The sequence below is a fragment of the Asterias amurensis genome, chromosome 18 (genome assembly GCF_032118995.1).
Source record: "Asterias amurensis chromosome 18, ASM3211899v1".
Taxonomy (NCBI): Eukaryota; Metazoa; Echinodermata; class Asteroidea; order Forcipulatida; family Asteriidae; genus Asterias; species Asterias amurensis.
The window spans coordinates 14,690,108-14,703,096 of NC_092665.1; the positions used below are offsets into that span (position 1 = coordinate 14,690,108).

A 12,989-nucleotide genomic window follows, 5' to 3' on the forward strand; every position below is an offset into this window, starting at 1 on the left:
TAATTGGTGTCAATTCTGAAACGAGAGTTATTGGAGTGTATAGATTTCTAACCCTGTTTCAGCCTTAGGTGCAAGTGCCCACACCTTGAAGTGATCTTCAGGTCTTGTGTGTCTGGCGACTTGCATAAAATTGCAATTGCAATTCTGAACCGAGAGTTGGAGTGTAGATTTGTTTTTAGACTATTTTAAAACTTCTGAAAAAATAACATCATGTATAGTCAGGCAACTTCATCTGTAGACCAAAAAGATCCACTTTTCAGGCTTTTCATTTCTATGGAAAATCTTCCTATGTCATTTTACATGAATTCCAAATGTTCAGGAAATTTTGAGCGCCTACCAAAGTTTAGACGATCCACCAATAAGAACAAAAAAGGCACCCACAGGGGCCTGACGTACGCCATATCTCAAAAAAATACATTTTTGCTGTCTAAAATACCAATCATAGTGCATATTATTTACATTTGTGGTGGGTTGTTTAGTCCATGTCAATATATACGCGCTGGTCTTGTCGAGCCTTAGAGGGCGGTATACAAGAGTTTTTAGAATATCAACACAAAGCGTAATTTGCATTGTGGTCCAACCACGTACATAGCGTACAGATTCCTACTCTCCTGTCACATGACGTTTAAGGCTGGTTGACCCACAGCGCAATTGGCTTCAACAACTTTCAGCGAATCAGTAATTCACCGGCCATTAAGTTATAGCAGCAGCCAGATGCTTGTTGACTTATAAATTGGATATTCCTTGACAGGATTTGAACCCTGGACACATCAAGTAATGGTGGATCTAGACACCCATCAGGAGGCCGGTAAAGTCCGACCCAGTTTGAACAGTCACTCGCTGTGCTGAACTGTTATCTATGTAGATTGATGCATACTGACCGGCCTGTAGAGACATAAACAAACAAATTGAATTGCAAATACAAGGTTGTGGGTTCGAATCCTACTTAGGCCGTGTCCGAAACGGCGACTTCGGCTACAGCTACGGCTAGATCGCGCGCGTCCGCCTGTTCTTCAACACTGGAAGACGCGCTGATCTATAGACGTAGCTGTAGCCGAAGTCGCCGTTTCAGACGCGGCCTAAGCTAACCGCTGATATCACAATGACTAGAATAAGTAATGTTGTCTAGTTACTGAATCACAATTTCTTGATTAACCAATGTTTGTATGAGAGGGATTGGCTGTTGCCAGCTTGGTATTTATATCCCCTTGTGGAAGTTTGCTGAGTTCCCTTCCTGGGAAGATCATCTAAACAAACAAACAAACAAACAAACAAACAAACAAACAAACTTGTTTTAACCAGTGCATCATCAATCAAGTTCATTAAGGTGGTGAGATCCAGAAGTCAACGCTAAGTTCGATTCCCGAAGACTCCACTGATTGTAATATTAGATCAAATTGAAAGAAGTGTAGATGGAGGAAAGAATTTCAAGAAACACGAAACAAAATTGGAGTATTTCCTCTTACCTCGAGTTGCAGCAAGCCGGAGAGATTAATTGTGAAGACTCTACTGTTACTCTCCAAGCCTGAGATGTATTCCAGTGACCTATAAGACAAGACCAAAAATAGAAATTAAGAAACACTGGTTTACTTGGGCTGATGTTCCGATTCTTAGCAGTGTTCACCATCCCCAACCCGTCAGGATTCCACAGCATCTTTTGTTTGATTCTTTTGGACTGATGAGAATTGTACTGAGATTTTGTTTGAGTGCGGAAGGACCCTTATCAGTCACCAAAGAGGAGTGAGGGTTCAGATAAGTTGAGCCCACAACTCATTTGGTTACAGTATTTTCTGCGATGCCCTCAAAATTATGGAAGAAACTCCCTGAACACATCAAGAGCAGTACATTCGAGACCTTCAAGATGTTCAACATCTGAGGTAATATCCATTTCAGGAGTTCTACCACCAGCAGTACATGTAACTGTGCTGTGTTGGAGTTTCAGCATACACCTCAGAGCATTTGTGTGTCAAGGCCGAGTCAAACTGCAGTGATATTGAAAACGATAACGATCACGACACAAAGAGAATGCATTCTATTGGTTGAATGAGCGCGTGCGTATTCTGCGTGGAGCAATTCAACCAATAGAATGCGTTCTCTTTGCGTCATGATCGTTATCGTTTTCATTATCGCTGCAGTGTGACTCGGCCTTAAGAGTTTGGCACTTAAAGTGTAAATTGTACTGTATTGATCATTTGAAGGCAACCAAGGCAGTCTTACGTGTGTCGCTGGCACAGAGAGTTGATGCAGATGAGCAGCCTGATGTTATCTCTATGCCGCAGCTCTTCGGAGCGCTTGTTCGACACTGGATGGTTGATGTGGAGATTAGCCGAGAACTGGTAGATGGCGTCACGAGGTGCAGTGAATCGCCCCGATTTGACGTCCATACCCTCTCCCCGCCGAAAGGAACCATCCGAGAATGGCTGCAAAATACCAACAACAAAAAATGAGGATCATCATGAAACTATGGACAGATCTGAATTGGCAGCTAAAGCTTCAGCTAGACGACCAGGCCATCATGTATTGAAGTCAAGTACGCCCTTAGCAACACCCTTAGTTCTACAGTGGTAGCCATTAATTCAAATAAGATCAACATTTATTTCAATACTTCTATGAAGTATAACACAAGTACATGTCATTATGGAGTAAAGCAAAAATAACGTTCAATTTAATTCAATTAACATTTATTTCATGATGGCAGTAAGCCAAAGTCGTCAATCCGGTTACATTTTCATATTGTGGTCTGAAATTCCTTGCAGAGATGGTTCTTATCTTATCTTATCTTAGTTCACTTCCACATCTTGCCACTCTCTTAGAAAGAAAAAACAATTTGCTGAGAACAGACTGGTTACCAGCCAAAACACTATCCATACATTGTTTCTGACTGATTCCCTGCAAATTTCTGCTTGCTTAGGAAAATATTTTTTTAAACATAATTGATTGGTTACCTCCCAGTATTTACCCCGGTGACAGTTACTGGATGTGAACAGCTACATTGTACATATGCATCCCTGCACCGCTCATGGACAAGAAATCCCTCAGCATAACATCCAGGCTTATGGATCTTACCAAGTACCAAAGTAGAAGTATAGAGGCAAACTTACTGTTTGGAAATTGGACATTTCAATGAGGCTCTTCTTGGGTACCTCCACACCACCTCTGAGCTTGCAGTGAAATGCTATTGGCAGATGAGGCATAAGGACTTCATCCTCCACTGTGGGCAGCCAAACTTGTGATGAGTTTGAAACACAACTTGGACACTGGGCGAGTAAGGGTAATCAGAAGAAGAATGGATAAAAGAATAGTTCAACAAAATATCTTGATTTTTTTAGGAAGTTGCTAACAATTGAAAATGGAAATAATATTATGAATACAACTATTAAGCTAAATTTAAGTAGCTTAGCACAACAACACTATGCTTATACCAGAAAAAGGTTACCAGCCTAACTATATCATATCACATGTACAATTTGTAACTGGTATCCTGCCAATATCTGCAGAGCAGACAATGTTAAAGCAATATTTTCTGCTTAGGTGACTCCTATGAAATTGGGCCCAGTTCTGTTTGAAGAAAATATCCCACCCCTACTGTCAATTCCTCTGAGGGCATAACAAAGAAACAAACACAACCATCTTTTGAAAGCATTCCTAGGGATTCAAGGGGGCGTGTCCTGGGGTGAAGGGAGGATTAAACCTAGATTAAGGGATAGGATTAACCTAATCCAGATTCTGGCCTATAGTTCAACAGGTGATAAGGCTTACACAGCTGCCGAGGCCTTACTGTGTTTAATCTTACACGGGGGTAAGCCCATCTTATGTTTTTTTTCCGCCGCCTCAGGATTTCCGATTTTTGAGGACAAAACAAGGGAAAGAATGCACGTCTGTCGTCTTCCTAAAGAGGTAGCCAAGAGGGGTGGGTTAAAGGTCACTGAGCTAAGAGTGGGAAGGAGCATTTCATCCAGCCTTAATAAACAAGATGACTTAAAATGTTTCACTGTCTGATTCTTGACTGGGGAGAGAATCTCAACCTCTTCACATACATAATCATCGAAGACGCACCATGGACGGTTCATGGATGTTCAAACCTTGCCACATTCATGACCAGGAAATTGAACTTTCACAATATCGACACTGCCTTCCGAGCAGAAGATGCCACCCCTCTCAACAAATAAACAAACATACAACAATTTAAAAAACAACCAAACAAAAACCCAACCAACCAACAAACACCCAACACCCCTACAATTGAATTGAATAAACAAACAAACAAAACAAAAGATCCACAAAACCAAAACAAATGTCAACAATTGCATCATCTACACAAGATCTTCATGAACCTTGCCAAGATTCGAACCATCTAAAGTATCTAAAAACACAGGTTAAGACGTTCAAAAGTTCATAGTGATCCTGGTGCGGATTTGAACAGTTACTCTGAAAGTCTGTCAAAGAGCTCATAAAAGATCCTGGCAGGGATTTGAGCCCTCTAAATAGCAATAGAAGTACCCTCACTCTTAGCAAGGGTTCAAAGTCTTTTACTCACTTTCTCATGAATAATAATCTGTGCTCTTCTCTCTGCAGCCTCTGTGACAAAAACAATAAGAAATCAAAAAAACATTTAACTGGGCATTCTATAGATCCTCTTATTTCAAATTGCAAAATTTCAAAAGTACAAATTTCAATTGTCATGAATTTACGAAACTTCATTTTGACCGAAAAACATTCCTAACATCAAATCATTTTGGTGTACCTATTTATTTATACATTTTTGTTTGTTTACGTTTTTATTTACTGGTAAATTTATGTGTTAGTGTTTGTTTTGTGTTGTTGTTATTGTAGGGAGCAGGATAGATTTCCACAGGAAATACTTTTGATAGGATCTTCAAGAACAGCTCTCCAGTTAAACTGATTTTGATCAAATTTGTTCAGTAGATTGTTGTCGTTTCGTTTTCAAACCATGTTCCTTACTTCTGTTTCATGATTTTAGTAATAACTCTTGCAGCAAATGAAGTCATATTTTGTGACAGCTTTATCGAGCGTCACCAAACGCCCACACTAAAACTGTTTGACCTGCATCAAAGTTTCGTCTCTCAAGAAAATGTTTAGAAAAGGCTTTCGAAAAAGAAAAACAAACGAACCAGCCCTTCCTCCATGAGCCCACGATGTCTCGAACTAATTCGCTCAATATAAATAATTGAAGTGGGGCCCACACGAACCAACTCTCTCCACTTTATTAAAAACAGAATAGACCGATGGTTCTTTTGATTTCCTCTATTAGCATCCAATTTCCCCCCTCGGAGTTCCGAAACAAAACCAACCATGTAATTGATCAAAGTGCCATGTTGGACGACTCTATGATATGTCTATGTTGTCTCACCCTCTCTGAACTCGTTGAAATTGGCGCCACTGCTACTAAAAACTAAACACAGTCAAGCCAAACCTCTCGAGAAAAGAAAACCCAAACCCAAGTCATTTTTTGTTTTAAGGCACTGGACACTCTATTGGTAATTACTCAAACAAAATGTTAGCATACAAACTTCCTTGGTAACAAGCAATGGAGAGCTATTGATAGCATAACACATTGTGAGAAATGGGTCCCTCTGAAGTAACGTAGTTTTCGAGAAAGAAGTAATTTCTCACTAAAATATTTGAATTGATTTCGAGACCTCACGCGTGAGGTCTCGAAATCAAGCATCTGAAAGCACACACACACCTCGTGTGACAAGGGTGTTTTTTATTCCATTATTATCTCGCAACATTGACGACCAAAATGTTCACAGGTTGAGATACACCAAGAGCGAACACTGGTCTTTGACAATTACCAAAGATTTGATTGTTTGTAATAATCTTGCCAACTTTTTGAAGAAGAAGAATCTTACCCTTTATTAGATCACGGAACTCCTCCAGAAGTTCTTCCTTCGTGATTTGAGTCCCGGGGGTTCCAGGTGGGCCTGGGGGACCAGGGGGTCCAACAGCCCCGGTGGGTACTACCTCCGACTGTGAGGGGGGAAAGTATAAAAGTTGACAACACTGATGAACATAATTTTTTATGGCACAGTTTGGTGGAAAGAGGAGCATGTGGATGTATAAAAAACTGTCATCGAAGTGTACATCCAGACCATTTCATCAATGAAATAATGATAAGTACATATAATAAAAATGGATTCACACAAAAAAAGAAATATTTGTAAACTCTCATAGGAAAGGGTGGGGGTTGGGAATTTTCAGGATATGACAGAAGGGGTGGGGTTCACAACAAAATGAAACAATTATTCTCGCAAGCGAAATTCTCCAGGATCTATCTTCTGTTTTTCATTGAAACATCCAGGCTTTTCGGGATAAATCGTACGTAGATGAACTACATACATTTTATTCTGACCCGAGGAAATGTTGCGTCATACCATTTCTGAACAAACACAACATGGGATTGTGACCTTTGAGCACCCCGCCGTCTCCATTCCTACCCAGCCCTGCCAGTCTCAATCCCTCCTGGCCCCCCTCCCATTATTGTCAAAAGTATGAAACAACAGGAGACAAGAGAAGCACCATGCAGCTTAGTTTTAGTTGACATTCAAAAATATTTCGGTATAAAGTTCCTTGTGCCCGCCTGCCTTGAATAATGTTACTACCAACGTTATATGTCAGTGACCGCAAGTAATTCACTCCGATTAGTCAAAAACAACTAACACGCAATTAATTAAAATTAATTGCATAGTTTGTTCCGAACCCAAAGCGACTTTGGGTGATGAATTCCAATTCAAAATGGCCGCCTCAGCCCTTCCGTACCAACCAATCACACCCTTTGCAGTCATTGCCCGAACTCGTGGACGACTGGACTGAACGCCCTGCCACAACTTCAGAGAGCCGCGAAAGCCCCCAAATTAACCATTGCGCCATATCCCCACCATACAAACAACACACATCGCAGCGGACACGTGTGTCTGCTTTTAATTGGTTGTAATTGAATTTCCCAACGAGGTAGCGCCCCCTATTTACAGAGCAAGACCAGTCCATCAACGCGACAGTGTCTCCCGCGGAAGTTTTTTGGTGTGAAAGTAGGTCCCGAGTATCCGACACATTAAAAGAGGTCAGACGGGAGAAGGACACACTACGGGACGGCCCAAGATCTCAGTAGGGCGTAGACCACAAGTATTTTTAGGAAAATATTGTTCATGGAAGGTTTTCGCATCTTGAATCCCACATAAGTGAAGAATTTTGTGTAGTATGTGCAGTAAAACAAGCAAATAAAACAAAGCAGGACACAAACACATGAGTGCAAGATGTCCACCGTCCATCATTACATTTCAAAATGGCCGCCTAAACCCTTACAAACCAACCAACCAAACACACTATTTTCAGTCGTTGCCCAAACTCGTTTTCGCACACTCATCCCCTCGCTCGCAATGGGACTCTTTCGTTGTATTAGTTGCAATTTTGTGAATTAGCCATTTTTGATTGTTGGGTTAAAGCCATTGGACCCTTTCGGAACAGAAAAAACAAAAAAAGATCACAGATTTACAAATAATTTACAGGGTTTACAGAAGGTAATGGTGAAAGACTTCTCTTGAAATATTAGTCCATGAAATGCTTTACTTTTTGAGAAAACGGTAAAACAATATAAATTCTCGTTAACGAGAATTACGGATTTGTTATAAACACATGTCATGACACGGCGAAACGCGCGAAAACAGGAGTGGGTTTTCCCGTTATTTTCTTACGACTCCGATGTCCGATTGAGCCTAAATTTCCAAGTTGTGATACACGAAGTGTGGGACTTGGACAATACTGTTTACCGAAAGTGTATAATGGCTTTAACTTTCTGGATGAACTTGCGGGGGAGGTTGACCTAGTCTTGCTCACCTCTGTCCAGACGTTTACGCTTTAAAAATAGCTGAGCGACAAATTGCAACAAGATGGGAGTGACATTGAGGCGAGGTGTACTCCAGTTTGTCTGAAGTCTGCTTAGTGTCAAAATGAACGGACATAAAGGCACTGGGCCTAATTTTATAAGGCATGTAAGCAAAACAACTCACAGTCACAATCACACAAAAAACACCATTGCTTAGCAAAAATAGTTAACATTCAGAAACCACAGTTACCCTTGCAGCAACTGCCGGTCATTTCTTGCTAGCCAAGAAATTGGCTAAGCAGATTTGTTTTCAATTTAAGCTTGCTCCTCTACACAGTAACAATACTTACGTATTTTACCGCAATCGAAATACTTTATAGTGGCCTAAAGTCACCTCTTACTTGACCACATAGTTTGGTGAGTTTTTAAAATTAACTCGTCCTTTAAAAACTTACTCCCCCTTTCGAGATTTAAAATAAAATAAACTGTGTAGTTGTTATGTTCTCAAAACAATGTCTAGAATATAGGCCTACTCCTATCTCGTTGTATAAGCCAAACGTAACCATTATTGTTATACAAACCTTACTTAAACTCTCATTTTGTATCACAAACTTATGCCGCCGGAACTTTGATCAGAAAGTAATTTACGAAGAAACAAAAAGTCTCATCCATTGTTTAAGAAGAGCTTTCCAAGATGACTGATGGGGGGATTTACGGAAGAGGAAACACTTAAAACAAAGAAAACAATGTCTAGCCTCAGGATCATTAATCAAAACAAGTGGATGTACCGCTGAGACACGTTGACAACCCGTCAGCCATTGAGTGACACACGGAGGAAAGAGCAGTGTCACTTGGCTCTTGAGTTTGTTGTCGATAGATCTGCGCATCACACCAGGTTTCGAGAAATTATTGTGTTAAGCCCCACGAGTATGATTAAGCGTGAGTGATCGAGTGCCATTTGACATGTGTTTATCCTGTTTGTAGACGGTTGCGTCACACGCGTCCGCATGGGTTTTACGTTGTTTCGAACGCGTCCGCTTTTGGTTGAAAACGCAGACAAAATCGCATAGGCCATGTTCCATACTGTCTTTAAAGGCACTTGACACTATTGGTAACTACTCAAAATAATTGTTAGCATAAAACCTTACTTGGTAACGAGTAATGGAGAGCTTTTGATGGTATAAAACTTTGTAAGAAACGGCTCCCTCTGAAGTAGTATAGTTTTCGAGAAATAAGAAATTTTCCACGAATTTGATTTCAAGACTGGTCTTTGACAATTACCAATAGTGTCCAGCTTGTTAATAGTATCTTAAGAACACTCTGGAGGCTTGTAACCCTCTATAAAAAAAAATAACAATCGTTTTATAATCCGTGACACATTGTCTAAAAAAAATGACTCTTCACTTACCAGTCTTCTGGAGTTCTCTGGCTGTTCCTTCTTCTTTTTCTTCTTCTCGCACTTCTTACTTCCTTCCGATAACTTGGAGGAGTGCTTGACGAAAGACAACCAGCTTCCCCGGGGATCGACCCGCGCGCCACCCTCTTCCATGTCCTGCAAAAAAAGGGTCAAAAGGTCAGATGAGGACACTTAAAGGAAAAATAAACAAAGCTTAAATGGACATGAGAAATTATATGGTCCAAATTACAATGAGGTAACTTTAGAAAACCCTCCATTCCAAACTTCACAACAATTAGACGAACTTCGAAAACAGAATGTAACACTTTGTTGGTATAAAGCAGGCATGATACTTCACGGAGGCAACGAAGGCGATTGCCTTCATGCCCTCGGCCAATGCCTTGGTGCCCTTGAAATGCTACAGTGGACATTTTCAATTTGTTCATAGGGTACCCTTTACCAAGGAGACGATGCGTCGGTGCCGAAACAAAAACAAAGCATACAGGTCTGAAAGCTTTTTTTTTTTTTTTTTACATAATCACTTTTACTTGAGGGCACGCGTTACAAAATCTTTTAAAATACAACAGCAACAACAAACATACAAATGCACTTTCTCTGGCAAAAAAGTTATCATTAAGTAAGTATAAAATCATGTTCCTTCTGTAATACCTGAATTGTATATTTAAATAAAACCCAGTAAGTTGTAGAAGTTACCGATAGCAAGTGTTCAAGTTGTATTAAGTCTTGACGGTCTTTTGGGCCGGCCGGCTATGGCGGCCAAGTGCTGGCAAGCACTTAATGGGCACCGTAGGCAGAACATTGCTGTCTAAAATGTTTTAAGAACAACACCTTTCTTGAGGTATCGGCTGCCTATAATTCCGGGGTTGCCGGATTTTGCCGCGTGTTTCGCAAGAGGCGAGAAATCACTAAACTTAGCGACCATTTTAATTCGTTTTTAATAATTACGATAATCTTGATGTAGAGCCTTAAGCAACAATTTTAAACACAATTTGTGACCCGTCGGGCTCGGCACGCGACCGGTCAAAAAGTGAGAACCCACAGCCTTGGCCTGCAGCCATGTTGATGTCAACAAAGATTCAAGGTGTATTTTGTGGTCATGTCCAATACCAAATAATAATTCTGATCGGGGCCTATATACTTTTTTTTGCTTTCGGGCAAAAGTGCTCAGAATGAAAGCTCTTCTTTGTTTAGTAGCCAACTACAAGTTTCATACTCAAACCTTGCAAACTAACAATAACAATAATTAGCAAACTGTCGGTTTATAAACAACACATTTTTGGTTGAACAAAATTATTTACTAGAGTGGGGCTTGAACCTGCGACCTTTGGACTGAACGACGTCCTCTTCGTAAAGAACAAAGGAATTTGAAAATTTCTACTGGAAATTTTCAAGGACACAAAGGCAAATGACCAGGGGCTTGGAGGCAATCGCCTTCGTTGCCTATGTGAAGTAATATCAGGCCTGCCGTAAATTTTTAGCAAACTCGTCCTAACTTAGGATTAATCTCAGGACTTTAGGACTAGTTAAGTTCCGTCTTCTTAGAAGTTGGGACACATTGAACTCATTCTAAGTTATGACGAGTTACTCGTCCTAAACTCGAGTTACTCGTCCTAAACTCAAGATGGGTTTAATCCCAGCGTTTCGTGAAATCGGCTTCAGCCTTCAACCTTCAACCATGGATGTAGAAACCTCCATGCTTTTAACTAAAGTAATTTCGAGTATTATTCTGACCGATCAAACAGTGTCACAACCTCTCGCCGTATTGAAGAGAGAAAACAACTGACACAAACAACCACCAAAACAGTGTCAAAGTTCCCCACCTTTTCATCACGCACCGCACCCACCGTGGCGAACCCGTGCAATTAGTAGTCGAGATCAGTCAACTTTTAACCGGCCACCGACACAAAACATACCCGGGTTGAGGATTCCAACGACCCCGTGCAGTCTCCCCCCGACACAGTGGCTCACTCGGACGTCCCGTGTCGATCCAAATTAAGGGTAGCACCAATTATCGCAGCAATACGCGTAATTAATGGTCAGTGTTTCCGTGTTACCTTTTGCAGGCACTAACCCCTGGGGAGTTCTGTGACAATTTTTCCCCCACTCAATCTTCCTGTCGTTCTCTGCGGTAGGCCGGTAAACCATGGGTAAACCATTAATGGTGTAGTACTCACAGTCTCCGGTAGTGGGATTTAATAGTGTTATGGGAAAGGGAACACGCCGATTTCCCAAAACGTATTCTCAGAATGAAGATCGATCTTGATAACTTCATCTGCGAGATTAAAATCTTTGTACAAAATTGCAAACGTCATGCTGCTAACGAAACGTCGATTTTGAATAAATCAGTCAATGTCATAATATTTAACGGCAGCAGTATTGACTCAACGAAAACGGTGTCTTGTGTGGATGGTTTGCTTTTCAGTTTGGTTCAAAGATTCACAATTTAGACAATAACCAAGTTGAAACAAACGCTCTTCTGCACTGAGTTTTATAAACTTATCAACTAATATTTTGAATTGACCTTTTTAATATGCACATGACGACATTTGGGTGGGGCGCCCTCTTCAGCTAGAGCTCAAAAGAAAGTTGCTCATTGTCCCACCCAGTATGCCTTGCGTACAAACATGCGCGTTTGCCATTCTTGCATCTTAGTTTTATATCCAAAATGGCGGCGTGGTGACGTCATTGCACGCAGAAAGTCCATGAAGTCAGTTTTGACGGCTGTGGTTGACAACAAAAGGTTACCGGTGCCAATGTAACATGACTCCCGCACCCACTTTCCGTGTCAATAGTGTCAAAACGTGTCGTTCCCAATTTGAACTCACAAATTGTTGAGACAAAAGATAACTGCAAGATTTCGTGGCTGTCTATTTAAGCTTTGTTTCTAAGGGCAGGCCTTGTTGTTTACTCTGACAGACTTTAAATCTTAAGATTACTAATAATGCTTGTATGACAAGTCTGAGATCGGTTTAATCATTGAGGAAGGAACATACAATTAATTGACTCACTGCCCCTATAATGCCAAGGGTGTGAAGTAATTCAATTGATGTTAAAACTCAACCCCACGTGTCTCTTAAAGTCAATCATTGTCTTACAATGTGTGACTTGTACTGTCACTTTGTAAGTTCACAAAGAACACATTTTCAACATCATCACCATCTGAGAGTGTTATTACAAAATCTGTAAAAAAACAAAAACGCCAGAAGTCTGTTTTGGCAGAGTCATCAAGCAACCCTTGGTTTTGAATGAGTTGGACAATTCTGGGGAAACTGGCGCCGAGACTAATGACGACTGGATTGTTCAACAGGATGTGCTTGTGATGATGCACACGGGGGCAATTCAAGGGAATCGGTAGCCTTGTCCCAAGGCTGTTAACGCAAGCAGCCCGCTTTGAATTCACCACGTTTTAGCATGAATCACACGTTGGACGACGACGAAACTGCACGGTGGTGCATGCAATACTTAATATGCGGTATACCGTGCGGGGTCGAAGAATGGTTTTTCAACCTCGTACAACGAAGCCGAAAGACATTTTATTGGCTGAGATGTGTGTGTGGTGCGTATACACACGTGCGCACTACCATTGTTTGACCTTATTGTGGAGTACGCACAGAGGTCAAAATGTAAAGAAAATGTCTCAGTGTCACAAATTACATTCTATACTAGTGACTGTGTGTGGAATGTACTCAAGTCTGAATGCAAAACCGAGGAACTTTGGTCTGTGTTGTT

At 40.9% G+C, this 12,989-nt stretch overlaps 1 protein-coding gene across 1 annotated transcript in view; it reads right to left on the minus strand.

Annotated features, from left to right (window-relative positions):
- Positions 1-296: 296 nt before the first annotated feature.
- LOC139951104 (adipolin-like) overlaps positions 297-12,989 on the minus strand; it is a 50,593-nt gene continuing 37,900 nt past the window's right edge. The window contains exons 2-8 of the mRNA XM_071949934.1: positions 9,252-9,395; positions 5,874-5,991; positions 4,538-4,578; positions 3,102-3,257; positions 2,218-2,420; positions 1,467-1,545; positions 297-885 (exon numbers count right to left, since the gene is read on the minus strand). Coding sequence (XP_071806035.1) covers positions 787-885; positions 1,467-1,545; positions 2,218-2,420; positions 3,102-3,257; positions 4,538-4,578; positions 5,874-5,991; positions 9,252-9,395 — 840 coding nt within the window. The 3' untranslated portion in view covers positions 297-786. The remainder of the gene's footprint in view (positions 886-1,466; positions 1,546-2,217; positions 2,421-3,101; positions 3,258-4,537; positions 4,579-5,873; positions 5,992-9,251; positions 9,396-12,989) is intronic.